Source organism: Mobula hypostoma, chromosome 5 (assembly GCF_963921235.1).
Source record: "Mobula hypostoma chromosome 5, sMobHyp1.1, whole genome shotgun sequence".
NCBI lineage: Eukaryota > Metazoa > Chordata > Chondrichthyes > Myliobatiformes > Myliobatidae > Mobula > Mobula hypostoma.
The window spans coordinates 120,342,675-120,369,794 of NC_086101.1; the positions used below are offsets into that span (position 1 = coordinate 120,342,675).

The following is a 27,120-nucleotide window of genomic DNA, read 5'->3' on the forward strand; positions in this document are numbered from 1 at the left end:
ACACCAGGAGTGGGTCCCACACCCACCCCGTTCCCTACACCGGGAGTGGGACCCACATCCACATTGTCCTTGTTCCCTACACGAGGAGTGGGACTCCTGCTATCTTGAGATGGTCGTGTTGGTTAAGGGGATTCTGGGACTCTGGGAGACAGGGCGTACCAGACAAATGAGGGTGCACAAAAGTATTTTATTGATTTGATCTCATTTCTAGGACAGGCACACACATCAGGGCAGAGACAATTGAGGATCCGCTTGGTGTGCTGTTGCAGTGGCGTCCAGGCCAGAGTTTGTGGGTCCTTTCTGCGGATCCAGAACAGTTACATTTCCCTTCAATCGATATTTCCTATCTGCCCAGTCCATCACATTTCCCCTGTGCCTCTGACTGACAATGGGCTTGTCAAAAGGTCGAAGTACCCCATCCCATAGGTCCACATTGGCCATTTCTCCCACATATCTCTGCCTCTTGTCGAATCCACCACCGACAAAAACCAGGTCTTGTCCCAGAATCCCCATTGCATCCAGAAGTACCTCCTTCCCCTTGGCTACAGATCTTGTTGGCAGTTGGTATTCTGTTCACCCAAGCCACCGTCCTCCCTGCGGCCGAGTCCCAGGTGATGCAGCTGGGTGTCCAGCCCACTGTACCTATGGACATCCAGAAATCTACCCACCTCTCAGCTAGGTGTAGTTTTAGGTGTTCCCTGCCAACTTCCAGGAGGATCTGGTTCTGGTGAGCACTGGTCACATAGGAGAAGACAGACATGATCTTGTCAAAGTCTGGGAGCAGCTTCATACACAGAGTGAAGTCTCGCATTCTCATAGGTTGCTTGGGCTTGATGATGACGTGGGCATTGTCCAAATCTTCTGAGAAGAGCAAGGTTTGAAGCAGGAGACCTGTATGGAAAAAGGTGAGGCAGTTCATCAATGGGTTAGTGTCAGACAGCAGAAAACGCTGGGACATTAAACCAGTGACGGGGTATTGAGTCGCGTGTGCCTGTGCTATCTCTTCCCATTTCCTACTCCCTGCTCTTAGTTGTGCCATGGGAGAACCAGGAGATGCTGGAAATCCAGAGCAACACACACACAATGCTGGAGGAACTCAGTGGGTCAGGCAGCATATATAAAGAGTCAACATTTTGGGCTGAGACCCTTCGTCAGCCCTGACTGGCCGAGCAGCTCATCCATTTTGTGTGTGTTGCTTTTACGTGTATCATTAGCTTCCCTTCACCTCTCCAGCTTGCTCCCTCTACCAGTTACATTACAGTTCACAGCCCACGGCAAAATTTAGTCTTTTGTCCCCATCTAAAACCTGCTTCTTTCTGTTATTTATCTTCCCGTCAGTCGCTAACATCAGTGGGATATGGGAAGAAACGGGAATCACACGCAGTCTGATGGAGAAGGTGAGAACTCCACAAGCAGACGGCGGCCCAGCTCAAGATTGTGTTTAGACAAACATCAGAATGGAGAAGACACTTGATCAAGTGAATTTGACCTTGGATGATTGCTGGTGTCAGATGGTGTGGCTAAAAGCATCTCAGAAACTGCTGACCCCCTGGGATTTTCCCGCACGACAGTGTTTACAGAGAATGATGCAAGAAACAAATGAGAGCATCCAGTGAGCAACAGGTTTGTGGGCAAAAACAACTTGTTAATGAGAGATTTCAGAGGAGGATGTCTGGGCTGAATCAAGCTGACAGGAAGGTGACAGTAACTCAAGTAACCACACGTTACAATACTGGTGAGCAGTGGGAAGCATCTCTGATGCACAACACACCAAACCTTGAAGTGCATGCACTTACAGCAGCAGGAGACCACAAACATACACTCTGTGGCAGCTTTATTATGTATAGGAGGTACCCAATGAAGTGCACTGAGTGCATGCATTGCCAAAGGCCTTTGTCACTCTCCTATCCCTCACTTGCACTGAACTACAGCTTTGTAGTCCAAGATTTCTCCGTTTATTAACATTCCTCAGTGTAAACGTCAAAGTCAAATTCATTGTCATATGCACAAGTACATGCATGCACAAGTGCAATGGAAAACTTACTTGCTGCAGCATTGCAGGCACATACAGAAATGACAAATAAGCACCACTCAGAAGGGAGACAATTTCCTTGTGAGAAAGAACACAATTAGAATTAAAAAAAAAACAAAATCCCTTTTAGTGCAAAGTGATCAAAGGGGTCATAAAGTTGTTAACATTATGTTAATAAACATTAGGAATCCAGTATAGAAAATCATCCAGTCCTGCTCTGAGGAAGTAGACTGCTTTGTGTCAGTGGACTGGTCCTGTGATCAGAGATTCAGCTGCCAGCTACATGAATGTGTCACTATCATCACGGACTGTATCAGCAAGGGGGTTGAGGATTGTGTACCAAGGAGGGCAACTGGGTATTCTCAAACTAGAAACTACGGAGCAACTGGGAGATCCACTCCCTACTGAAACCTAAGCCTGCAGTATTCAAATCAGGTCACCCGGGACCTTTACAAGAAATTGAGATATGCCCTCCATAAAGCTATCAGACATACTAAGGGACAGACCCCAACCGAAATAAAGCTGAAATTAGTAAACATACTTTCTTTATAATTTTATGTGCTGTACCATCTGTTATTTCTTGCTGACCAATATGTATATGAACAGTATTTACACAGCATTCACTCTAATTGAGGTTCCATTAATCGGAACATCACAATGTTTCTGTTTGGTTGATCCCCAAATCATACCGACCCTAGATGTATAATTTTTATGAAAGGTGGCCTTCTCACTGCTGAGTCACATGGCTATTAGCAGAGGTAGCTAATGAACCAAGTGTGATTAGCAGCCCAGTGAGGGGGCTACATTTATAAATCTCATCCTCGGCCTCCAAGGTTCTGGTCAAAATAAATCCAGACAATCTGTCCTGATGAAGGGTTTTGGCCTGTAAAATCAGCTCTTTATTCCTCTTCATAGATGCTGCCTGACCTGCTGAGTTCCTCCAGCATTTTGTGTGTGTGCGTTACTTCGGATTTCCAGAATTGCACGATCTCTTGTGTTTGTGCCTGACCCGTCCAAATTCTCCTTGTAACAACATCCCTCTACTCCAGGCAACATGCAGGTGAACCTCTTCACATGCCCTTTACTGATACCACATGCTTCTGCTGTGGTGACTGTACCAGAGCTGTACTCAATGTTCCAAGTGTGGACTAACCAACAGCAACTTGATATCTCAACTCTTATACTCAATTCCTTGGCAAGCTTACCAAATATCTTTGTCAAAGCCTCATTCACCTGTGTCACCACTGTCAGAGAGCTGTGGACTTCCATCCCAAGCTCTTTGTTCGTCAACAGTCCCAGGGTCCCTGCCATTTATTCTAGATGTCCTATCACAATTTGACTTGCCAAAGTGCATTAGCTAAAACTTGTCTGGATTAATTCCATCTGCCATCTCTCTGCTCAACATTGCAGCTGATCAATGTCCCTCTGTACCAATTGACCAAGTTCCTTACTGTGAAATCTCCAATTCCATGTCATATGCAAACCAAGTAATCAGTCCATTTAATGTTCTCATGCAAGCCATTTATATACTGCATACTACAGACAACAAAGGCCATTGCATTTGGGATCCTGCAGTGCACAAAGAGCCTCCATTATATCTGGTTACAAACCTCTACTACACCTCCTTAACTGTGAAGTGCGTTGTGCTGTTTCCAATAGATTAGAAAATAACCTGTAAAAGCAAACAGGCTCTTATAGGGACATAAAGGCCGGGAAGTCTGTCAAAGCACCGTGACTTCACTGGAAAGCTCGTGTCTGTTTCCCATCACTGGCTGAGGGAGATTGAGAATCTTTGGAGGGATAATTAGAGCAATTGATGAGATTGATCACAGGGACGAGGGATTCTATTCGTGGGGAAAGACCGGTAAGTCTCAGAGTAGGCCTGGCAGAAATGATCAACATCTAGAAAGGCTGAGACAGTGTTGGTCTGGGCGGGTGGAGGGATGCAGGAATGGAAAGAGGAAAATATTTTTGCGTGGACTCAATCTGGAATAGCCCATCAGAGAGGGTTCCAGTGCCTGGCTGAGCTTCCTGTGCCTCTCAGTTCCGACTGGACTCCAATCTCTGGAGTTGTGTGTGTGTATGTGGGACCATTGTAAATCACTCCCCCAGTGTGTGGGTGAGGTGAAAAATCTGAGGGCAGGAGTGTGGGCCAAGTAGGATCAGTGTAAAAATGGTTGGCAGAGACTCAATGGGCTTGTTCTTGTGTGGACAACTTGGTAACACAGCCCCAGCCTCACCACCCTTCCCCTATTGATAAATTCTGTTCTGTGCGGGCTGCTCCTGAAACTCTTGCCTCATCCTTCCTTCCAGTGTCGTGTCCTGAACTGTTCTGATTTCCCTCGATCTTTCCTTGTTCCTCCGCTCTCTGGCAAACGGAGTTCCTTCTCCATTCCCACATACATTCGTTAATATCTCTCTGGTACTTGGTCTCTGATCTCAGACACAAGTGACATCATCTTCTCTAAATCTATCCCATTGAAGACTTTTGGAATCATTGGCCTTCAGTCTCACCTGTTACCTGTCCCGTGTGTATCTCGTGAATATGATGTAATTGTCTTATGCTACTGGAATGATGTAATGGTCTTGTGCCATTGGAATGATGTAATTGTCTTGTGATAGTGGGGTGACGTGATGTCACGTGATGGCATGTTCCAACTGGGGAAACCGCAGTTGTTGTGTAGTTCGTTTTGTTGGGACTGCACCATTGGTAGTTACGCCATCGGAGAAGAAGAAAGAGTGAGAGTAAAGAATCCCCAGCTCCGAATGAACCAAAAAAGGATTGGGGTTAACCAGCGGCATTCAGTGCATTACAGGTGGCTGACATTTGGAACCGTCCGTACATGGCACGCACATTTTGTTAACCTTGACACCGTTTGGGTATTGTGTGATGATCACTTTGTCGAAAGGTCAGTTACTTTGAGAAATCGTATTCTGCGTCATAACTTCAGACAAGGCATTTCGGCTGGGAGCTGCGTCAGCAGTGACGTCTTTACTTTGGGGGCTGGTCCAAAGCTGGTTTGGGAAGTCTCTCCTCTCGAATATCTCAGGAATCATTTGGACTTATCAAATTAACATCTTAAGACTGTGCTTAAATAAGAGCTGTTAAGAATTGTATTTAAGTTCAACTGTTTGATAACTATAGAAGCAGAACGCTGTTAACATCCGTTTAAGTTAATTGTTCGTTTACTGTTCCATGATTTTTCTCTGTAGAGGTTAATAACTGTCGTTGTTTATTTTATAAAAACTCAACTTAAATTCATCTCTATTGCTGCCAGTTCATAACATATGTGGGGGCTCGTCCAGATTTGAACAAATTTAGAGCTTAATTGGGTGTTTAATTATCGATCTGATTGGAAAAGGGAAAATCCTTTTTGTTTGATTGCTTTGTGTGTGGTAATCAGCAGCAATGGATGTTGGGGACTTCCTGGAATCACCAACCCCTGCGGCATTAGTGTCTGCGAAAAAGGGTGAGGTGCAGGAAATTGCAGAAAAACTGAAGCTTACAGGGATAACTACAGCTACAAGAAAGTCAGAGATTCAAAGAAAAATAGCTGATCATTATGTAGCTATGAAAGTGTTTGATAAGAAGATGCTAGAGAAGTTTCCTATGAGTAAAGAGGAGATCCAGTTACGACTGGAACAAATGAGGTTAGAGGATAGAGAAAGACAGAGGCAGTTTGAAGCCAGAGAAGCAGATAAACAGAGGGAAGAAGCAAATAAAGAAAGGGAACTTAAGCTAGTGATGGAGAAGTTAAAGCTCGAGAAACTAACTGGTTCATAACATACCACCTTCCCTTGTACACTTTTTTTTTACCCGGTATTTCCATCAGACACGGTGTCCAGAAATTCGCAAAATCCTCTGTTGGATGAGTCCAGTACAATTTTCCTTTTGTAAACCAATTTCTGCTGAGATAAAATCCTACAGACCTCTTCAGTGAGTTCTCTTTCTGCATCTGACACTTACTGTCCAATTGCAGAGCTAGCCTGCTGCTCTGCCGGTATTTGGCCCACTGATCAGTCATCTCCTAATTGCCTTCCTCTTCATTTTTAAACCAAAGGTCTGTAGTACCTCTTCCCTCATTGACACATGCTGTGCCATGTATCTTGTTAAACACCAAGGTGACGGAAAGCTCACAGTCGAGATGTTTACATGATGGAGCACAGATATGATGAAAGGGACAGGAATGTTTTTCACTGCAGTTATGTGGTTGATGTTCAATTGGTGAACAAGAGATCCATCCTCCGTAAACAACACAGGAAGCCGTACACCAAAATGAACGTTTAAAGCAGAGTGGATGGAAACCTCCATGACACTGCTGGGAATGAAAATGCTGAGCTGGCTAGGTGGGAGAGGCTTAGTGGATGGACTCCATGGTGTAAATTCTCAGGGGGAATTTCCTACACTGGCTGCAGATATGGGAAGATTAGTAAGATTGTAGGTGGCAATAAAACAGGTGGTATCATGAACAGTGAAAAATACAATCAAAAATCTCAGTGGGATCTTCTTCTGATAGGTAAGTTGTCCAAGGTATGGCAAATGGCATCTAATTCAGAGAAGTGTGAGGTGTTGTGTGGAAGCCAAACTGGGTAGCTCCATATCAACTATGAATAGGGCCCTAGAGAGAGATGTAGATCAGAGGGATCTAGGTATGCAGGTACATAATTCCCTAAGAGTGGTGCTGCAGGTAGGCAGGGTTCTGAAGGTTGTGTTTGACATGCTGGCCTTTCTCGAGAAGGGTACCAGGAAAGTTGATGAGGCAGTAGATGTTGTCTACATGGACTTTAGCAAGGCATTAGACAAGGTCCTGCATGGGCACCTTCATTGAAAGTGGTGTCACAGGTAAATAGGGTCATAAAGAAAGCATATGGTACATTATGGGGTGTATGGGGTGGTTGGGTCCTGACTAAATATCAGGAAATGCCAATAGAGATTATATAGCTTCTACCACCCAAGTCAACTCTGTTGTTGAGGGGTAACCCTCTTAACATTAGCATAATCCAAGCCTATGCGCCAACAAATGATGCGGATGAAGAGGATGCCAGCAAGTCTTATGAAGATCTCGACAGTGCTTATGAGCAATGTAAATCTCTGGATATAAAACTAGTCATGGGAGATTTTAACTCCAAAGTTGGACAGGAAAGGGTTGATAACATCACAGGACCTTTTGGATTAGGGGAGAAAAGTGAAAATGGAGAAAGATTTACTGATTGGTGTGTCAGAAACAACCAAGTGATCACCAATACTTGGTACAAAAACCATCCACGTAGATTGTGTACTTGGATTAGCCCTGGAGATAGAACAAGGAATCAAATAGATTTCACTACCATCAATGAATGCTTTAGAAATAATATCACAAATTCTAAAGCCTACCCAGGAGCAGACTGTGATTCAGGTCACCATCCAGTAATAGCTACCAATAAAGCAAAATTATAGAAACTGAAACGTGGAAAAAAGAGAAAGAAGTATATGTTGGGAGAACTTAAAAAAGATAGCATACTTAAGCAACAATTCAAAACGGCTGTACAAGAACACCTCAACAAAAACAAAACAACGCCTATTTGGGACAGATTTAAATATGCTATACAGCAATCAGCAGAGGAGATAATCCCAGTACAAGAAATCCAACACACCATTAAGGGGTGGATAACCCAAGAAGTTCTAGATCTGATGGAACAAAGAAGGTTAGTGAAGAATAATGAAGTGCAATACAGAGAGCTAGACAGACAGACCAGACAATTGTGCAATATTGCAAAGGAAGAATGGCTGAATCAAAAATGCAGTGAAGTAAAAGGCCATATTAACAACAGCAAGGAAATGCACAAGAAAATTAAGGAAATTACTGGAATTAAGAAAACCTCCTCTACAGGATGCATAAGATCAGCAGACGGATCCATACTAACAAATCCAGATAAAGAATGTGAGAGGCGGATTCAGTATATGATGCACTATCAATTACTCCAAAAGACTGGAAGTAGAGTAAATACTGAAAGGTTTTTATTAACAGTAAATGGACCAACGTCCATGCTGAGTATCTGTCCTGGACTGTGGCAGTGACACAATCACCTTTATTCAGGGGTCTGTGGGAGGAGCCATAAGAGCAGTTAGCAGAGGGGCGTGTCCAGGTATGTCCAGACAGGTAACCCAGTTACAACCTATATATATGGTTAACCACAGTATATAGAGCAGCTTTTTGAAGATAATAGAGGGGAACCCCCAGATAATAAACACCCTAATTCTGGCCCACCTATTACCAAAGAAGAAATAATTAAAGCAATGAAAAGCATGAAACATGGTAAAGCCACTGGGCCTGATGAAATTTCACTAGAAATGATACAAGCCCTAGAAGATCTGGGCATAGGTATTCTTTTTGAACTGTTTAATGGCATATATGAGTCTAGTATATTGCTTGACGACCTCTTGAAATCAGTATTTATAACTCTGTCAAAAATTCCTGGAACTATTGACTGCGAAAATTATAGAACAATCAGTCTTATGAGTCACATAATAAAGATTTTGTTAAGAATTGTTCTGAGTCGAATTAAAAACAAGTTAAGACCAGAAACTTCTAAACTGCAATATGGGTTTATTGAGGATAGTGGAACTAGGAATGCAACTTTCATACTACGAATGCTTTTAGAAAGAGCAATTGAATATCAAAATGATGTCGTTTTATGTTTTATTGATTTCACTAAAGCATTCAACAAAGTGCAACATGAAAAATTATTTCAAATTCTCGCTAAACTAAACATTGACGGAAGGGACTAACAATTGCTTCAAAATTTATATTGGAACCAAACGGCGGCAGTAAAAATGGATTATAATATAAGCAGTTGGACTAAAATTCAAAGGGGTGTTAGACAGGGATGCGTTGCCTCACCAGAATTGTTTAATATCTACAGCAAAATGATTCTCAGAGAAATAAAAGACCTAGATGGAATAAAATGGGAGTTGTTAACATCAACAATATAAGATATGCATACAATACCACCATAATAGCAAGTGCTGCAGAAGACCTACAAATCCTCCTAGACAAAGTAGTACAAACAAGTGCAGATTTTGGTCTAACCATCAACTGTAAAAAAAAACTAAATGTATGGTTATATCAAAACAGCAGGATACTCCCAACTGACAATTGTACATCGGTAACCAAGAGATTGAACAAAAGACCAGCTTTCATTACATTGGTAGCTTTATGTCACAAGATGCTAGAAGTAAAGTAGGAATAAAAAGAAGAATTGCCATTGCCAAAATCAACTTCCAAAAAATGAAACCCATTTTTACCAACAGACACAGTGCTATGAAAACAAGGCTTAGGCAACTAAAATGTTACATCTGGTCAATCTTGCTGTATGCTTCCGAAACATGGATTATAACACCAGAACTCCAAAGAAACTTAGAAGCAACAGAAATTTGGTTTCTTAGAAAAATGTTGAAAATATCATATAGAGATAGGGTAACTAATGAGACAGTACTCCAATGTGCCCACACAAAAAGATCTTTAATGAGAACATTAAATGAGAGGAAACTTAAATTCCTGGACCATGTCATCAGAAAGTGAGAAATAGAATGCCTTACATTACAAGGCCGTATACCTGGGAAACGCGGAAGAGGAAGGCAAAGAAGAAAATATATGGACACTGTGAAAGAACTGTTACATACCTCAAGGAGATCTTGTGTTTTTGAGAATGATGTAATAGTCTTTTGGAGGTCACCTGATGTAATTTTCCCGCCGATGTGAGGTCACCTGATGACATGTTCACCACGGGTATAAAAGGGAAGACCCCTGGTGATGCAGTTAGTTTTCCAGCTAGAACGTTAGTCAATGTCTCCGTTCCATTGCGTATTTGTTTTATGACGCAGTTTCATTTTTAAAACGGAGTGTTACATTCTATTGTAAGGTACAATAGTGCTGGATTGGCAGTTTACCCATTTCTGCCAGATTTGTTGATGTACCTTTTCAGTAGTATTGGAGAGCGAAGACTTTATTGAAGTACAGGATATGAAGGATTAAGAGAAGTTGGTAATGTTCACAGTTTAATGAAGGATCGACCTTATTGAGTCCTCGTTGAAGAAGTAGCGACCTGCATAGCAGATAACTCCTGCCAAAAGAGATAGGAAGTTCATGCAAGGTTTGCTTTCTAGAAATAAAGGTCAGTTGTTTTTAAGCCGTTTATTTCCTTCATCGTGAATCCTTTTCGACAGAACCAGCAGGAAAGTCGCGTCTATGAAGAAATCCTTCTCCAGAGAAGTCTCTCCCAATTGAATGTACAAATCTGTTGGACTTTTGAACTTACCATTTTAGGAACTGCATTTGACTTTACCGCTTTAAGAACTGTTTACGCATTTATTGCTTTAAGAACCAGTACCGAGTGGCGATTTGTTGAATGGCCACATGGCAGTTAACTTCCAGTTAAGGTTTTTGTTTGTTTTTTTTATTGTTTATCCGTGTTTAATAAACGTTTGGTTGTTTTTATATAACCTGTCTCAATTGATATTCATCGTTGCCGGTTACATAACAGAACTAACAGATCTAAGTGTGCGAGATATCATTGACGCTGCGAGGGATTGTTCGATGTGGAAAGCCATGATCACCCAAGCGTGTAACGCGCAAGGCACATGAAGAAGAAGATGGCATATTGGCCTTCATAAATCAATGTATTGAGTACAGGAGATGGGATGTTATGTTGAAGTTGTATAAGATGTTGGTGAGTCCTAATTTGGGGTATTGTGTGCAGTTTTGGTCACCTACCTACAGTAAAAATGAAACAAGGTTAAAAGAGTACAGAGAGAACTTACAAGGACGTTACGGGGTCTGGAAGACTTGAGTTATAAGGAAAGATTGAACTGATTAGGACTTTATCCTTTAGATTGTAGAAGATTGAGAGGTGATTTAATAGTGGTATACAAAATAATGAGGGATATAGATAGGGTAAATGCAAGCATGAGGTTGGGTGGGACTACAACAAGAGGTCATGGGTTAAGGAGAAAGGTGTAAAGTCAAAGGGGAACATGAGGAAAAACTTCTTCAGTCAGAAGGTGGTGAGAGAGTGGAACGAGCTGCCAGCACAAGTGGTGCACATGAGCTCGATTTAAGAGAAGTTTGAATAGGTACATGGGTGGGAGGGGTATGGAGGTCTATAGTCCTGGTGCAAGTTGATGGAAGTAGGCAGTTTAAGTGGTTCAGCACAGACTGGATGGGCCAAAGGGTCTGTTTCTGTGTTGTACTTTTCAATGACTCTATGACTCTACTTGAAGGATGTGGAGGCATTAGAGATGGTCCAGAAAAAATCATGAGAATGGTTCCTGGAAAGTAGGTTTGCAGTTACAAGCATAGGTTAGAGAGGCTCGGACTGTCTGGAGTAGAGAAGGCAGAGGGGAGACCTGATAGAAATAAAACACCAGGGACAGTACAGCGGGAGACAGTTCCCTTTGGTAGAAGGGTCAATTCCATAAGTCACAGATATAAACAGGAAAGCATAGTGACACAACAGGAGAGTCTATCTGATGTGGATTACAGCAGGTTCCATTGTGGTCAAGAGGGAAATGGATAAATAAATAGATTAGAAAAGGCTGGGAGGTCAATCCAGTAACTTGCCCCAGTGTGGTGTCATGGTTCTACATCAGAACCAAGAAGAGGCTATTTGACCCCTTCAGCTACTCACCCATTCCATAGCAAACTTGGTCTCAGCACCACTATCCCAATCTCTCCCAATATTACTGTACTCCCTCATAGATTAAATATTTGTCTGCCAATCAATGATTCTGCCTCCATAGGTCCTCACCCCTTCAGATAGTTTCTCCCCATTCCTATCTGGAATGAGTGTCCAATTTCTCTGAAACTCCCCCCCCCCCCCACCCCAGTTCTGGACGCGGCGAGTCAGGGAAACAGCCTCTCCAGTACAGTGATCACCTGGAGGAACTCAGTGGGTCAGGCAGCATTTCAGGATGCTCCTCTCAGCTCTCTCGCTCCCAAGAAAATTGTCCCAGCCTCTCTGATTGGTACTTGTAACCACAGACCCCCATCCCTTGAGCTACTCTTATAGTCCTGATGCTGGGTTTCCACCCTAACACTGATTATCCCTATGTCTCCATAGATGCTTTCTGAGACACTGAGTACCTCCAGCAGTTTGCTCATTGCTCCAGATTCAAGCATCTGCATGGTCAGACTCTTTTTTGGAACGATAAGAGAACATTTAAATGAGACATGTGAGGCAAGTCTTCTTAAGCGACCAGTGGATACCTGGGGAAGGGACGGAAAGGGATGCCATGGCACTATTCCAGAGTCATTTAGACAGACAGGGAATGGAGGGGTATGGACCATGATGGAGTTCGTGTAAATGAGCATCATGGTCGACACATACACTATTCCTACACAGTGCTGTTCTATGATCTATTACAGAAAGTAAACTGCTTAAGGTCTGTTCATCCCAGGAACCAACCCAGTGAATCCACTCAGCACTTCTCCAATGAAAGTGCATCCTTCCTAACTATGAAAAGTGAACAGTCAATGCAGTACTCTAGTATGCTCACCAATTGACTCAATACTTCCCTGCTCTTATACTACCATTAGCTGTTCATGATGTAGGTGAAGCTGCACGTTGAGTCTTGTGTATGGTTTTGGCTGCCCTGTTGCAGGAAAGATGCTTTAAGCTGGAAAACATGCAGAGGAGATTAATGAAATTGCCAACCTTTGCGAGTTTGAGCTACAGGGAGAGGTTGGGTAGGGTAGGATTTTATTTCTGGGAGCATAGGAGACTGAGTGGTGCCCTCATAGAGCGGTATAAAATAATGGGGAGCATAGTCAGGGCGAATACGTACAGTCCTTTTCCCAGGGAAAGAGAATCAAAAACTTGAGGTTATAGACTTAAAAGGGAGCGGTGAAAGATTTAAAAGGGATCTGGGGGATAACTGGATGCAGAAATAGATAAAATGAGTTACCAATGGAGGTGGTTGAAGCAGGCACAATCAAAAAACACTTAACACTTGGACACCCACATGGATATGAAAGGTTTTGAGGGATATGGGAATCTTGGTTGGCATCAATGAGTTGAGCCAAACTAGTCTGTTTCCACACTTTATTACCAGAAGACCAAATCCTTGCAACAGAACTCGCCTTCTTAATTCTATCACATTTGACTTCTGTCATACCTCCTCCCTCTCCTCATTGTACCGGCTATTTCCCCTCTCCACTCTCAGTTCCGATGCAGGGTTATAACCTGAAACTTTAATGATTCCTTCCCCTATCCCTCCCACCTCTATGGATGCTGCTAGTTTTCCTAGCGGATTGTTTGTTGCTCCAGATTCCAGCATTTGTGGTGCCAGTGAACAACACAGCCAAGGGTGACATCCTCCAGATGGTTCACAAATCTAATTTTTCACTTCTTTTACACTTCCTTTTTCTGTAAATTGTGGTTCTGTTACTATTGGAGCATCTGCATCTACATCTACACGATATCTACATTTCAGTGCTGTGTTTCCGGTCCGATTTAGCGAACTGGTGCCTTGCTGTCTCTGCAAGAGTTCTACGGGTCTCCGAGTGAAGCATGAGGACTGAAGGCCAGGAATCCTGGAGATGGAGTGAGATCCTATGGTTGACTTCACTTCTCGCCGATTAAAGCAGCAAGAAAGATTGAAATAATCAGGGCGGGTGCAGGAGGCAAGCGAGCACTCAGTGCCATCTACCAGCTTCTCACTCACTCACTGTTGCCGGGGAAAGATGCCTGCATTTGACAGTCTCTCTCTCTCTCTCTCCCTCACTTTCTGCACCTGAAGGAAGGTTAGATTATGAGGACACACAGTCCTCTTTTATTGTCATTTAGTAATGCATGCATTAAGAAATGATACAATGTTCCTCCAATGTGATATCACAGTAACACAAGACAGACCAAGACTGAAAAACTGACAAAAACCACATAATTATAACATATAGTTACAAAAGTGCAAGCAATACCATAATGTGATAGAAGAACAGACCATGGGCACAGTAAAAAAAGTCCCAAAGTCACTCAAAAGTTCCAACATCTCATGCAGACGGTAGAAGGGAGAAACTCTCCCTGCCATGAGCTTCCAGCGCCGCAAGCTTGCCAATGCAGCATCCTAGAAGCACCCGACCACAGCCCTCCAACACCAAGCACCGAGCACCATCCCTGCCAGAGCACGTCGACCCTAGCCCCAGCTGGCAGCAACAGGCAAAGCCGAGGATTTGTGGCCTTCCCTCCGGAGATTCTCGATCGCACAGTCCTCTCCACAACTTGCACACCCTTGCACCGTCACAGAACCAGGCACAGGGTGTCTATGAACCCTGTGGAGACATCTCTGTCTGAACAGACGTCCCCTGTGAAAGTGACGACTACATTCAGTACAAGCTGCTGCACAGAGTGCAGTGAGAGTGGGAGGTGGGTGAAGGACAAGAAGGTTGCCTGCCAGAGTTTACCTCCTGAGATACAAGCAGAGCTGATGGCACAGATGGCAAGGAGGATGGCGAGGCTCTTCATCTCTTGCTCCAGCAAGTTTAAATACAGAGCACATTGACCAGCTGGCACTTCAACAAGCTGATAAACAGCAGGCCCTTTCAACTCTTTGAGCCACACCACCCAGCGTTCCTCCAATTTAATCCTAGTCTAATCATTGCGAATTTACAACTTACAATGATGAATTAATTGAACCCTGGTCACCTGCAATGTAAAGCATGGTGCTACCCACTATGCCACCAGGCCGTCCCTGCAAGGAGTTTGTATGTTCTCTCCGTGACCATGTGGGTTTCCTCCACCTGTTCCAGTTTCCTCCCACAGGAGGTCAATTAGCCATTGTAAATTGTCCCATGATTAGGCTAGGATTAAATCAGGGGATTGTTGGGTGGCATGGCACGAAGGAAATATTGACATATTTCTGTGCTGTATGTTGCAAGAGGCAGGTAACTAGGTGAGTGCCTGAAGAATGCAAGGGAAACGGGCAGTCAGTGCAGAGTACCTCTGGGGCCATTCCCCTCAATAATAAGTATTCCACTTTGGGCACTATTGAGGGAGATGACCTAGCAGGCAGGGAGCCACAGTGACCGGGTCTCTGACACTGAGTTGGCATCATGATTCAGAAGAAAAGAGAGGTGAAGTGGACTGAAGATAGGCAGAGGGTGCGGAGTGGCTCTACTGGTAAAAAATAAAATCAAATTATTCGAAATGGGATCGGAAAACATTGAAGTGTTGTGGGTAGAGCTAAGGAACTAACAAGACCCTGATGGGAGTTATATATAGACCTCTAAACAGTAGTAAATATGTGGTCTACAGATACCAACAGGACACAGAAAATGCAATTCATGAGGGCAATGATACAGTAGTCATGGGGGGTTTCAATATGCAGATAGACAGGCGAAATCAGGTTGCTGCTGGATCCCAAGAGAGGAAATTTCTAGAATGCCTATGAGATGGCATTTTAGGACAGCTCATAGTTGAGCCTACTAGGAAAAAGACCATAAGACATCGAAAGAGAATTAGGCCATTCAGCCCATCCAGTCTGCTCCACCATTCCATAATGGATGATCCCAGATCCCACTCAATCTCACACACCTGCCTTCTCGTCATATTCTTTAATGCCCTGACTGATCAGGAAACTGCTAACTTCCGCCTTAACTATACCCATTGACTTGGCCTCCACCACAGTCTGTGGCAGAGCATTCTACAGATTCACGACTCTATGGCTTGAGAAGTGTCTTATAAAGCCTCAGCATCATCTCCTTGCTTTTATATTCATTTCCCCTTGAAATAAATGCCAACATTGTATTTGCCTTCTTTACCACAGACTCAACCTGAAAATTAACCTTCTGGGAGACTTGCAAGTGGACTTCCAAGTCCCTCTGCATCTCTGATGTTTGAACCTTCTCCCCATTTAGTTAATAGTCCACACTACTGTTCCTTTTACCAAAATGCATTATCATATATTTCCCAACATTATATTCCATCTGCCACTTTTTTGTCCATTCTTCCAATTTGTCTAAGTCCTGTTGCAATCACATTGCTTCCTCAGGATGACCTACCCCTCCACCTATCTTTGTATCATCTGCAAACTTTGCCACAAAGCCATCAATTCCATTACCAAAATCCTTGAAAAGCAATATGAAAAGTAGCAGTCCCACACTGACCCCTGAGGAACACCTCAAGTCACTGGCAGCCAACCAGAGAAGGCTCCCTTTATTCCCACTCACTTCCTCCTGGCTGTCAGCCATTCCTCTATCCATGCCAGTATCTTTCCTGTAACACCATAGGATTTTATCTTGTTAAGCAACCTCACGTGTGGCAACACACATAAAAATTGCTGGTGAACGCTGCAGGCCAGGCAGCATCTCTAGGAAGAGGTACAGTTGACGTTTCGGGCCGAGACCCTTCGTCAGGACTAACTGAAGGAAGAGCTAGTAAGAGATTTGAAAGTGGGAGGGGGAGGGGGAGATCCAAAATGATAGGAGAAGACAGGAGGGGGAGGGATGGAGCCAAGAGCTGGACAGGTGATTGGCAAAAGGGATATGAGAGGATCATGGGATGGGAGGCCCAGGGGGAAAGAAAGGGGGAGGGGGGAATCCCAGAGGAGGGGCAAGGGGTATAGTGAGAGGGACAGAGGGAGAAAAAGGAGAGAGAGAGAGAGAGAGAGAAAAAAATTAATAATAATAATAAAAAAATAAATAACGGATGGGGTACAAACGGGAGGTGGGGCATTAACGGAAGTTAGAGAAGTCAATGTTCATGCTATCAGGTTGGAGGCTACCCAGACGGAATACAAGGTGTTGTTCCTCCAATCTGAGTGTGGCTTCATTTTTACAGTAGAGGAGGCCGTCGACAGACATATCAGAATGAGAATGGGATGTGAAATTCAAATGTGTGGCCACTGGGAGATCCTGCCTTCTCTGGCGGACAGAGGGTAGGTGTTCAGCGAGATGGTCTCCCAGCCTGCGTCGGGTCTCACCAATATATAGAAGGCTGCATCGGGAGCACCGGACGCAGTATATCACCCCAACCAACTCACAGGTGAAGTGTCGCCTCACCTGGAAGGACTGTCTAGGGCCCTGAATGGTGGTGAGGGAGGAAGCGTAAGGGCATGTGTTGCACTTGTTCCGTTTACAAGGATAAGTGCCAGGAGGGAGATCGGTAGGAAGGGTTGGGGGGGGACGAATGGACAAGGGAGTTGCATAGGGAGCGATCCCTGCGGAAAGCGGGGGGGGAGGGAAAGATGTGCTTAGTGGTGGGATCCCGTTAGAAGTGGCGGAAGTTACGGAGAATAATATGTTGGACCCGGAGACTGGTGGGGTGGTAGGTGAGGACAAGGGGAACCCTATTCCTAGTGGGGTGGCGGGAGGATGGAGTGAGAGCAGATGTGCGTGAAATGGGGGAGATGCATTTGAGAGCAGATTTGATGGTGGAGGAAGGGAAGCCCCTTTATTTAAAAAAGGAGGACATCTCCTCCACCTTGGAATGAAAAGCCTCATCCTGAGAGCAGATGCGGCGGAGACGGAGGAATTGCGAGAAGGGGATGGCATTTTTGCAAGAGACAGGGTGAGAAAAGGAATAGTCCAGGTAGCTGTGAGAGTCCATAGGCTTATAGTAGACATCAGTAGATAAACTGTCTCCAGAGATAGAGACAGAAAGATCAAGAAAGGGGAGAGAGGTGTCGGAAATGGACCAGGTAAACTTGAGGGCAGGGTGAAAGTTGGAGGCAAAGTTAATAAAGTCAATGAGCTCAGCATGCGTGCAGGAAGCAGCGCCAATGCCATCGTCGATGTAGTGAAGGAAAAGTCGGGGACAGATACCAGTATAGGCTTGGAACATGGATTGTTCCACAAAGCCAACAAAAAGGCAGGCATAGCTGGGACCCATATAGGTGCCCATAGCTACACCTTTAGTTTGGAGGAAGTGGGAGGAGCCAAAGAAGAAATTATTAAGAGTAAGGACTAATTCCGCTATACGGAGCAGAGTGGTGGTAGAGGGGAACTGATTAGGTCTGGAATCCAAAAAGAAGCGGAGAGCTTTGAGACCTTCCTGGTGGGGGATGGAAGTATATAGGGACTGAACATCCATGGTGAGAATAAAGCGGTGGGGGCCAGGGAACTTAAAATCCTTGAAAAAATTCAGAGCGTGATAAGTGTCATGAACATGGGTAGGAAGGGATTGAACAAGTGGGGGATAAAACAGTGTCGAGGTATGCAGAAATGTATCAAATGCATTCTGAAAATCCAAGTAAATGACATCCACTCCCTCTCCTTTGTCCACCCTGCTTGTTACTTTCTCAAAGAACTCTTACAGACTTGTCAGGCAAGATTTCCCTTCACAGAAACCATGCTGACTTTGACATATTTTATCATTAGTCTCCAAATACCTCAAAAAGGAGAAATAACACTTAATAACACTTTCCCAAATACTGAAGTTAGGTTAACTGGCCTATAATTTCCTTTCTTTTGCCTTCCTCCATTCTTAACAGTGGAGTGATATTTACAATCTTCCATTCCTCAGGGACCATGCCAGATCATGAGCAATGCATCCATTATCTGTCCAGCAACCTCTCTCAGGACTCTGGGATGTGATCCATCTGGTCCAGGTGACTTATTGACCTTAAGACCTTTGAGTTTGCCTAGCACTTTTTCCTTTGTAATAGAATGGCATTTATTCCTGCCCCCTGACACTCATGGATGTCGGGCACACTGCTAATGTCTTCCACAGCGACGACTGATGCAAAATACCCATTAGCCTTTGCCTGAGCAGGCTCCAGCACAAGCTGCTCTAAAAAGCCATCTCATAGGCACTCAACAAATTCCCTCCCTTGCGATCCAACACCAACCTGATTTTCCCAATCCCCTTGCATATTGAAGTCCCCCATTATAATTGTATCATTATCCTTATTACATGTCTTTTCCAACTCCCTTTGTACTCTTAACCCAATATCTTGGCTGCTATTTGGAGGCCTATATATGATTCCCATAATGGTCTTTTTACCCTTGCAGTTTCTTAACACCACCCACAAAGATTCTAATTTCTCTGACCCTAGATCACCTTTTTATAAATATGTAATTCCATCTCTTACCAACAGAGCACACCATCATCTATGCCTTACTGTCTGTCCGATCGATACAAAGCTTAGCCTTTGATATTAAACTCCCAACTAATGGCCTTCTTTCAGCCACAACTTAGTGATGCCCACAACTTCATACCGACCAATCTCTAATTGTGCCACGAGTTCGTCCTCCTTATTCTGAATGCTACACACATTTAAGTACATTTAAGTGTACCAATAAATAACAATAAGCTGGATTCTGTCTAATCCTCTCACTCCACTGCCATGGTTTGCTGTTGCACCCTTTACAATGGGCTCTATGTCGCTACCAATGGCCTGGCAAAGCTGATCGATAATTCTCTGTTTCTACTCTCTCTCTGGTTTTGAACTATTGATGACATTCCAATCTGTTGCAATTGTGTCTGAAGCATACCCGCCAATGTATCTGAGGCAACTTCCTTTAGTATTCTGCGATGGAGACTATTGGGCTCTGTGAATTTGTCAGTTGTTAATTCCTCCAGTTTCCTTATTAACATAGATTTCACTCAGTTCCTCTTTCACCGCTGCCTGTGTTCCCAATGTGTCTGGGTGGAGGTATCCATTTCCTCCTTTGTGAACCCAAAACTGAAATACATGTTTCATTTGATCCAACCCTTCTTTGTTCTGTTTACACAACTCTGACTGTAAAGAACCTACATCTATCTTCATCAATCTTGCTCTCTACGTGTATCTATAGAAACATCTACAGTCAGTTTTTTTTGTTCTCTGCAAGCTTACTTGTATTTTTTACTTTCCCCTTCCTCATCAATTCTTTACCCTCATTTGCTGAATTCTAAATGTCCCAACCCTCAGTTTTGCTACATTTTCCAGTATTTACAATATAATTCCTCTCTAAGACTGAATACTATCTCTACATTATTTTACAGTCCATGGGAGAATTAACTTTCCTGCTTTAGTTTTGTGCCAGACATAAATCAACAGTGCCAGTTGGTGCACATGCTCTTTCAGTGAATGTCCTCGTCAACCCTGTAACATTTCCCAAATCATCAACATTTTTAACGAGGTGAAAGAGGTGGTTGAAGAGATTGTGGAGACACTAGTAATGATCTTTCAAGAAGCACTAGATTCAGGAATGGTTCTGGAAGACTGGAAAACTGCAAATATCACTCCACTCTTCAAGAAGGGAGAGAGGAAGAAGAACGGAAACTATAGGCCAATTCATCTCACTTCAGTGATTGGGAACATTTTGGATTATTAAGGACGAGGTCTCAGGGTATTCAGAGGCACATGATAAAAAAAAACCATAGTCAGCATGGTTTTCTCAAGGGAAAATCTTACCTGAGAAATCTGTTGGAATTCTTTGAAGAAATAACTAGCCAGAGAGTCAAAGGAGAATTGGGTGATGTTGTGTATTTGGATTTTAAGAAGGACTTTGACACGGTGCCACACATGAGATTGCTTAATAAGCTAAGAGCCCATGGTATTACAGGAAAGATTCTCACATGAATAAAGCAGTGGCTGATGGACAGGAGGAAAAGAGTGGGAAGAGGGGAGCCTTTTCTGTTTGGCTGCTGGTGGCTAGTGGTGTTCCACAAGGGTCTGTGTTGTGACCGATTCTTTTTATGTGATATGTCGATGAAGGAATTGAGTTCAGAGAGTTAGGTGCTAAATTAAAGGGCAGGACATCCAGGGTTATGATCTCAGGATTGCTACTGTGCCACGTGCTAGTGAGGCCAGAGCTAGGAAGATTATACAGCTAAGGCGTTGGTGTAGGAGGGAGGGCATAAGATTACTGGATTTTTGGCTTCTCTTCCAGGAGAAGTGTTCCTGTACAGAAGGGACGGTGGATACCTGGACTGGAGGGGGGCTAATACTGGAGATTTGATAATGCTGCACAGTGGGTTTTAAACTAGAGTTGCAGGGCATGGGAACCAGAGTGCCAGAACGGTTAGTGGAGAGATTGTGGAGGTAGATGTTGGTAACACCTCAGGCAAAGTCAGGAATCAAAAGATTGAGCATGGTGGGACTCGTGTCCTGAGCTGTCTGTGTTTCAATGCAAGAAGTATCATAGGAAAGATGGATAATACTGCTGAAGATGACGTAGCTGGTTTACAAAGAAAAGCAATGTGTAGTGAGGAGAACCTGATGATGGGGTAAAATTACAGTCACCAGGATGAGCTGCAATATAAAAGGTGGAAAAAATCAAAAAGAGTGAATACAAGACTAAAGGGGTTATATTTGAATATGTACACTGTACGGAATAAGATAGATGAACTTGCAGCACAGCTGCACATTGTTGTATGATGTTGTAGGCATCACAGAATCATGGCTGAAAGAAGAGTTTAGCTGGGAGCTTAATATCCAAGTAAACACATTGTATCAAAAGGACAGGCAGGAAGGCAGAGCGGGTGGCATTGCTGTGCTAGTAAAAAATGAAATCAAATCATTAGAAAGAGGTAACATAGGTTCCGGTGACGTCATCGTCCAGAATGGCAGCTTAAATCAATAGCTCCTCTGGAAAAATCCATATTTTCCCCTGTTAATCCATCAAGTATAAGATCTTTCGAAAATATCTGAATTGATAAGGGGGAAAGAATGGAGATGAAAAAAGCATCGCTGCGAAGCCTATGGATGAGGGAGGTGCAATGTGCGGCCTCTCCTACACGTGTGCGTGGTGGCAAAGCTGACGCTGGGCATCGTTCAGGCAAAGTGGCAAATATGATAAAAATTCTGGAAGAGATAAGGGAAGTCCAGAAAGATATAAAACAGCAACTCAATGATATCAAGTCAGAGCTCGCCAACGTCAATTAGAAAATAGCAGTGGCAGAGACTCAAATTGAGAAAATGGAAGATCACATGCAAAATGTGGAATGGATAGTAAGTAAGACAATAAAAATCTTAAATCAACAGGAAAGTAAATTGCTTGACCAGGAGGGAAGATCGTGACGGAAAAATATTAGTATTTATAATGTACCCGAAGGAGCGGAGGGGTTGTTGGTGATGGAGTTTGTAGAAAAGTTGCTGCGGGAAGCGTTGGAGATTCCCCTGACTATGGAGATTGAAATTGAGAAGGCGCATCGTACGCTCGTCCCGAGGCCTCCCAGAGACAGAGAAAGTAAGCCGCGCTCAATAGTACTTAGATTCTTTCGATTCAAGAGCAAGGCGGAGATTCTATGAAGGGCTTGGGGTAAGAAGACGGTGTTTTAGGACGGGAAGTTAATATAGTTCGATCATGATTACCCCCCCGGCGGTCCTACAGAAACGGAAGGAATATTCCGAAACGAAATGAATATTAAAGCAAGAAAAGATTAAATTCCAAACCCTGTAGCCTGCTAAACTGAGAGTATTTTACGAAGGAGGGATACAGCTATATTAGACAGTGGAAGAGGCGACTACAGACACGAAGAACAGAGGGCTGCCCATTAGTGTGGTCAAACCAAGGGAAAGTCTGGCTGAGCAGTTATCCCGATCTGCTTGGGAAATAGTAAGAGAACTGAGAAAGCAGGGGACAGAGGAGGACAAGAGAAGGATATTAGAAAGGGACTGAGTTCTCCGAAGACAGCCCTCACCTCCTCCAGAACAGCCATAAGGTTTGGCTAACTTTAAAAGTGCTGATAAACTAAACGGAAGCAAAAATAGACGGTGAAATACCTATCTCAAGAAATACATATTATAATGTGGATCTAATATTACTCAATTTTTTTTATTCCCTCATTCACTCCTTTTTCCCCACCTAAGTGAGAATATATATATGGGAGGAATACACGGGGAAATTATTTCTGTGTAATGGACATAGATTTTTTTACTTACTTTTATAGGTACTGCAGCAGGGGCCCTCAACTCACAGGTAGGAGGGGCTATCCCCCACGGTTAGATGTTTCTCCTAGCTCAACCCAAGGTCATCTAGAGACCCCAGCCTTGGAATCACACCTTCGTTACCTTTTTTTTATTATTCGTGTTGCTTGGTTCTTATTTGTTCAGGGAGTAGATTGTTTAAGTTATATTCTGCAAATTTCAATAATATACTAACAGATAAATACACATGGCTAAGGACAAAGTAAAATTAATTTGTTTTGATGTCAATGGGCTGTTAAATCCAATCAAACCAAGTAAAATTCTATCAAAAATGAAAAAAGAAAAAGCCCATGTAGTATACTTACTGGAAACTCACTTAAGTGATAATAAGCATGGAAAATTAAAGAGAATGGGCTTCACTAATTTGTTTTTCTCCTCATATAAATCAGGACATAGAAGAGGAGTTGCTACTCTCATCTCAAGCAAGTTAAATTTTGAAAAAGTATTCAAAATAGGAGATAAGGAGGGCAGATATATTCTGGTAAGGGGAAATATAGATGGAAATCCAGTTACTTTATTGAATATATACACATCCCAGGAAGTGATATTAGTTTCTTCCAGAAAATTACTAATATTATGGTAACGGAAACAGAACGTCTCTTGATATGTGGGGGAGACTTAAATTTACAATTACAACCTAAATTAGACTCTTCCAATAGAAAAACTTATGAAACGAAGTCCTTATATAAGGAAGTTAACACTCTTTTTGAGGATGTTGGTCTAATTGATATATGGAGGGATCTTTTCCCCGACAGAAGGGATTACACTCATTATTCTGGCCCCCATTCCGTATATACAAGAATAGACTATTTCATAATATTTGGAAAAGATAAAGACAAAATAAACACCTGTGGAATTGGGACAATAGATGTAAGTGACCATGCACATACATATCTATCTGTTGATTTTGACTTACAACCAAAGAATACTACTTGGAAACTAAATTCAAGTCTACTCAATGACTCCTATTTTAAGGAACAAATTTTAAAAAATTGGTCTTTACTTAGAATTCAATGATAATGGAGAGGTTTCACTTCCCATTCTATGGGATACTCTGAAGGCTGTCTTAAGAGAGAAAATTATAGCAATATCTTCATATAAGAAAAAGATAAGGAATAAAACAGAGGATTTACAAAATAAGCTGAAGGAACTAGAAAAAAAAACACAAATCCAGTTTGGCACAGGATACACTAAGGAAATTCTAAAAATTAGGAATGAAATTAATAGTTTGGCTACACAAGAAATTAGAAAAAAATTAATGTTTCTGAAACAGAGACACTATGAAAGTGGATCTAAATCTATGAAAATACTGGCATGGAAACTCAAAAAAAAAAGTAGAAAATACAATTCATAGAATTAAGGACCCAAGAACAAAAGTGATAAAAAATAAGCTAAGTGAAATTCAAGAAGCTTTTGAAATGTTTTACAAAACTCTATATTCCAAAGCTCCAGGGGGAAGCATAGTCCAGATTGACACCTTCCTGAATTCTTTAGAGTTACCCACTTTAGGCAAAGAACAAAATAGAACGATGACTGCTGACTTAACTGAAGCTGAACTAAAAACTGCAGTTAGTAGGCTTAAATTAAACAAGTCACCAGGATCAGATGGATATATGACAGAGTGGTATAAGGAATTTAGAAGTGAGTTAATTCCTGTTTTGCTCCCCACACTGATCTGGGCTCTAAGAAAGGCACAAATGCCACCCAGCTGGAAGAAGGCGATAATCTCAGCTACACCGAAAGAAGGCAAAGATAAAATGGAATGTGGGTCATTTTGACCAATATCTGTTCTTAATGTGGAGTATAGATTATTTACCTCCATCATGGCCAAACGATTAGAAGAGCTTCAACCCACACTGATACGTAATGATCAGACAGGTTTTATACAAGAACGCCAAACACAAGACAATATACGAAAGACACTTCACATTATGGACCATATAAAAAAAAATGAAATTGAAGCAATAGTGATAAGTGTGGACGCCAAAGAGGCATTTGACTCGGTTAATCGGAAATGTCTTTACAGAGTTTTACATAGATTTAGTCTAGATGACACAATTATTAAAACTATACAGGCACTATATTGCAATCCTACTGCTAGGATTAAAATCAATGGATATTCATCTAATAGTTTTACCCTAGAAAGGGGCACGAGACAGGGCTGTGCATGGTCACTGCTACTCTTCGCATTATATCTGGAACCATTAGCTCAACATATCAGACAAAATGAAGATATCAGGGGAATTACTATTAAAGGGACAGGATATAAATTGGCCTGTTACGTGGATGACATTTTGATCTATCTAGGGCAACCAACATACTCTTTACCTGAACTGATGCAATCCTTTGAACAATATGGCCAATTATCAGGATACAAGATCAACATAGATAAAACCCAACTACTTTCATATAACTAAAGCCCACCAAGAGAAATTGAAAGTAGATATCCTTGGGCATGGCAAACAGAGTCTGTCAAATATTTGGACATCATTATGCCAAAAGATTTGGCAAAATTATCACAATGCGATTATCATCCTATATATAAAAAAATTAAGGAAGATATAACAAGATAGAACCTAATTCCTTTTCTTGGTCTCAGTTCAAGGATTGAATCTGTTAAAATGAGCATACTGCCCTGACTACTATATCTCTTTCAGATCCTACCAATAGAGATTAACCAAAATCAATTCAATGAATGGAACAAGATGCTATCAAGATCTATATGGAAAAGGTAAAAGGCCTAGAGTTCGTCTCAAAACTTTGTAATTAGCCAAGGAAAAGGAGGGATGGGGCCTACCTTCTCTTAGAGATTACTATTTTGCAGCACAGTTGAGAGCTGTGATATGTGGGTGCAACACATCATATGACACTCAATGGAAAAACATTGAGGAGAGGATACTTTACATCCCCATACAGGCAATTTTGGCTGATAACAACCTACAAAGTTACATAAATACTATTGATAACCCATGGGTGAAATGGACTCTTAAAATATGGAAAACTATTATAAAAGAATATAAACTAGAGAGAGACATTGCAATTCTTAAATGGTGTGCATATGACTCAGATTTTACGCCAAACAAACTGGATGTCAGATTTCAGGGCTGGACAGCTAAAGGAATAACAGCTATTTGCAATATAATGAAATAAGGAACACTGTTCAGTTTTGAAAAACTTATTAGAAAAACAAGACTTTTATCGATATTTACAGATGCGACAGTATGTTAATAGGACGGTTAAAAATGTAATCAAGGCAAGAACATGTTTGATAGAGCTATTTAGAAAAGTATATAATTCAGAAAATGGTAGTAGAATAATTTCAAGCATGTTTAAGGGTTTATCAAATCTTAAAACACATTCAACTTCACACATTAAAACAAAATGGGAGAAGGAAGGAGGAATAATAGTATCTGAGGAAGAATGGACAATAATATGGAGGTATCAATGGAAGTGTACCAGTTCACGTAAATGGAGGGAGTTTGGGTGGAAAAACTTGATAAGATATTTTATTATACCCGCTCAGAAATCCCATTATTGTCACAATGGGGTGCTGGGAACAGACCCAAATGCAAGACAGAGACACTGAAGTACAAGGAACAGGACTTGACTAGAGTAGGGACATGACAGGATTCAGGCAAGGAGCAGGGACAAGAACGCAGACTTGGGCTAGGGAAAGTGGGAACAGGACTAGGAACCATGGAATAGGAGACAAGGCTTGGACTCTGAGCCTGAGACTGGACAAGGACCCTGAACCTGGGTCTTGCCTCAAGCTCGGACCCCGGAACCAGGCGTGGACATGACATGGCTTCAGGACAGGACGTGGTTGGGGACTAAGGCCAGAGCTTGGAGACAAGACAAGGCTTGGACTCCGAGCCCGAGACTGAACAAGGACCCAGAACCTGGGTCTTGCCTCGGGCTCGGACCCCAGAACCAGGCAAGGACATGACATGGCTTGAGGCTGGGGTCTTGGGACTTGAGGCTTGGCTTGCGGCTGGAGGCTTAGCTTGAGGGATCCTCGAGGCTTGGGTTCTTGGAGCTTGGCTGCGGGATCCTCTAGGCTTGGGTTCTTGGAGCTTGGCTGCGGGATCCTCGAGGCAGGTTCTTGGAGCATGGCTGTGGGATCCTCGAGGCTGGGGTTCTCAGAGCTTGGCTTGGGTTCTTGGAGATTGGCTGCGGGATCTTCAAGGCTTGGGTTCTTGGA

The 27,120-nt window shown here is 42.7% G+C and overlaps 1 protein-coding gene across 1 annotated transcript in view; it reads right to left on the reverse strand.

Moving 5' to 3' along the window:
- Positions 1-246: 246 nt before the first annotated feature.
- Positions 247-27,120, reverse strand: part of LOC134347335 (mucosal pentraxin-like) — a 76,534-nt gene continuing 49,660 nt past the window's right edge. The window contains exons 4-5 of the mRNA XM_063049732.1: positions 2,045-2,110; positions 247-891 (exon numbers count right to left, since the gene is read on the reverse strand). Coding sequence (XP_062905802.1) covers positions 398-891; positions 2,045-2,110 — 560 coding nt within the window. The 3' untranslated portion in view covers positions 247-397. The remainder of the gene's footprint in view (positions 892-2,044; positions 2,111-27,120) is intronic.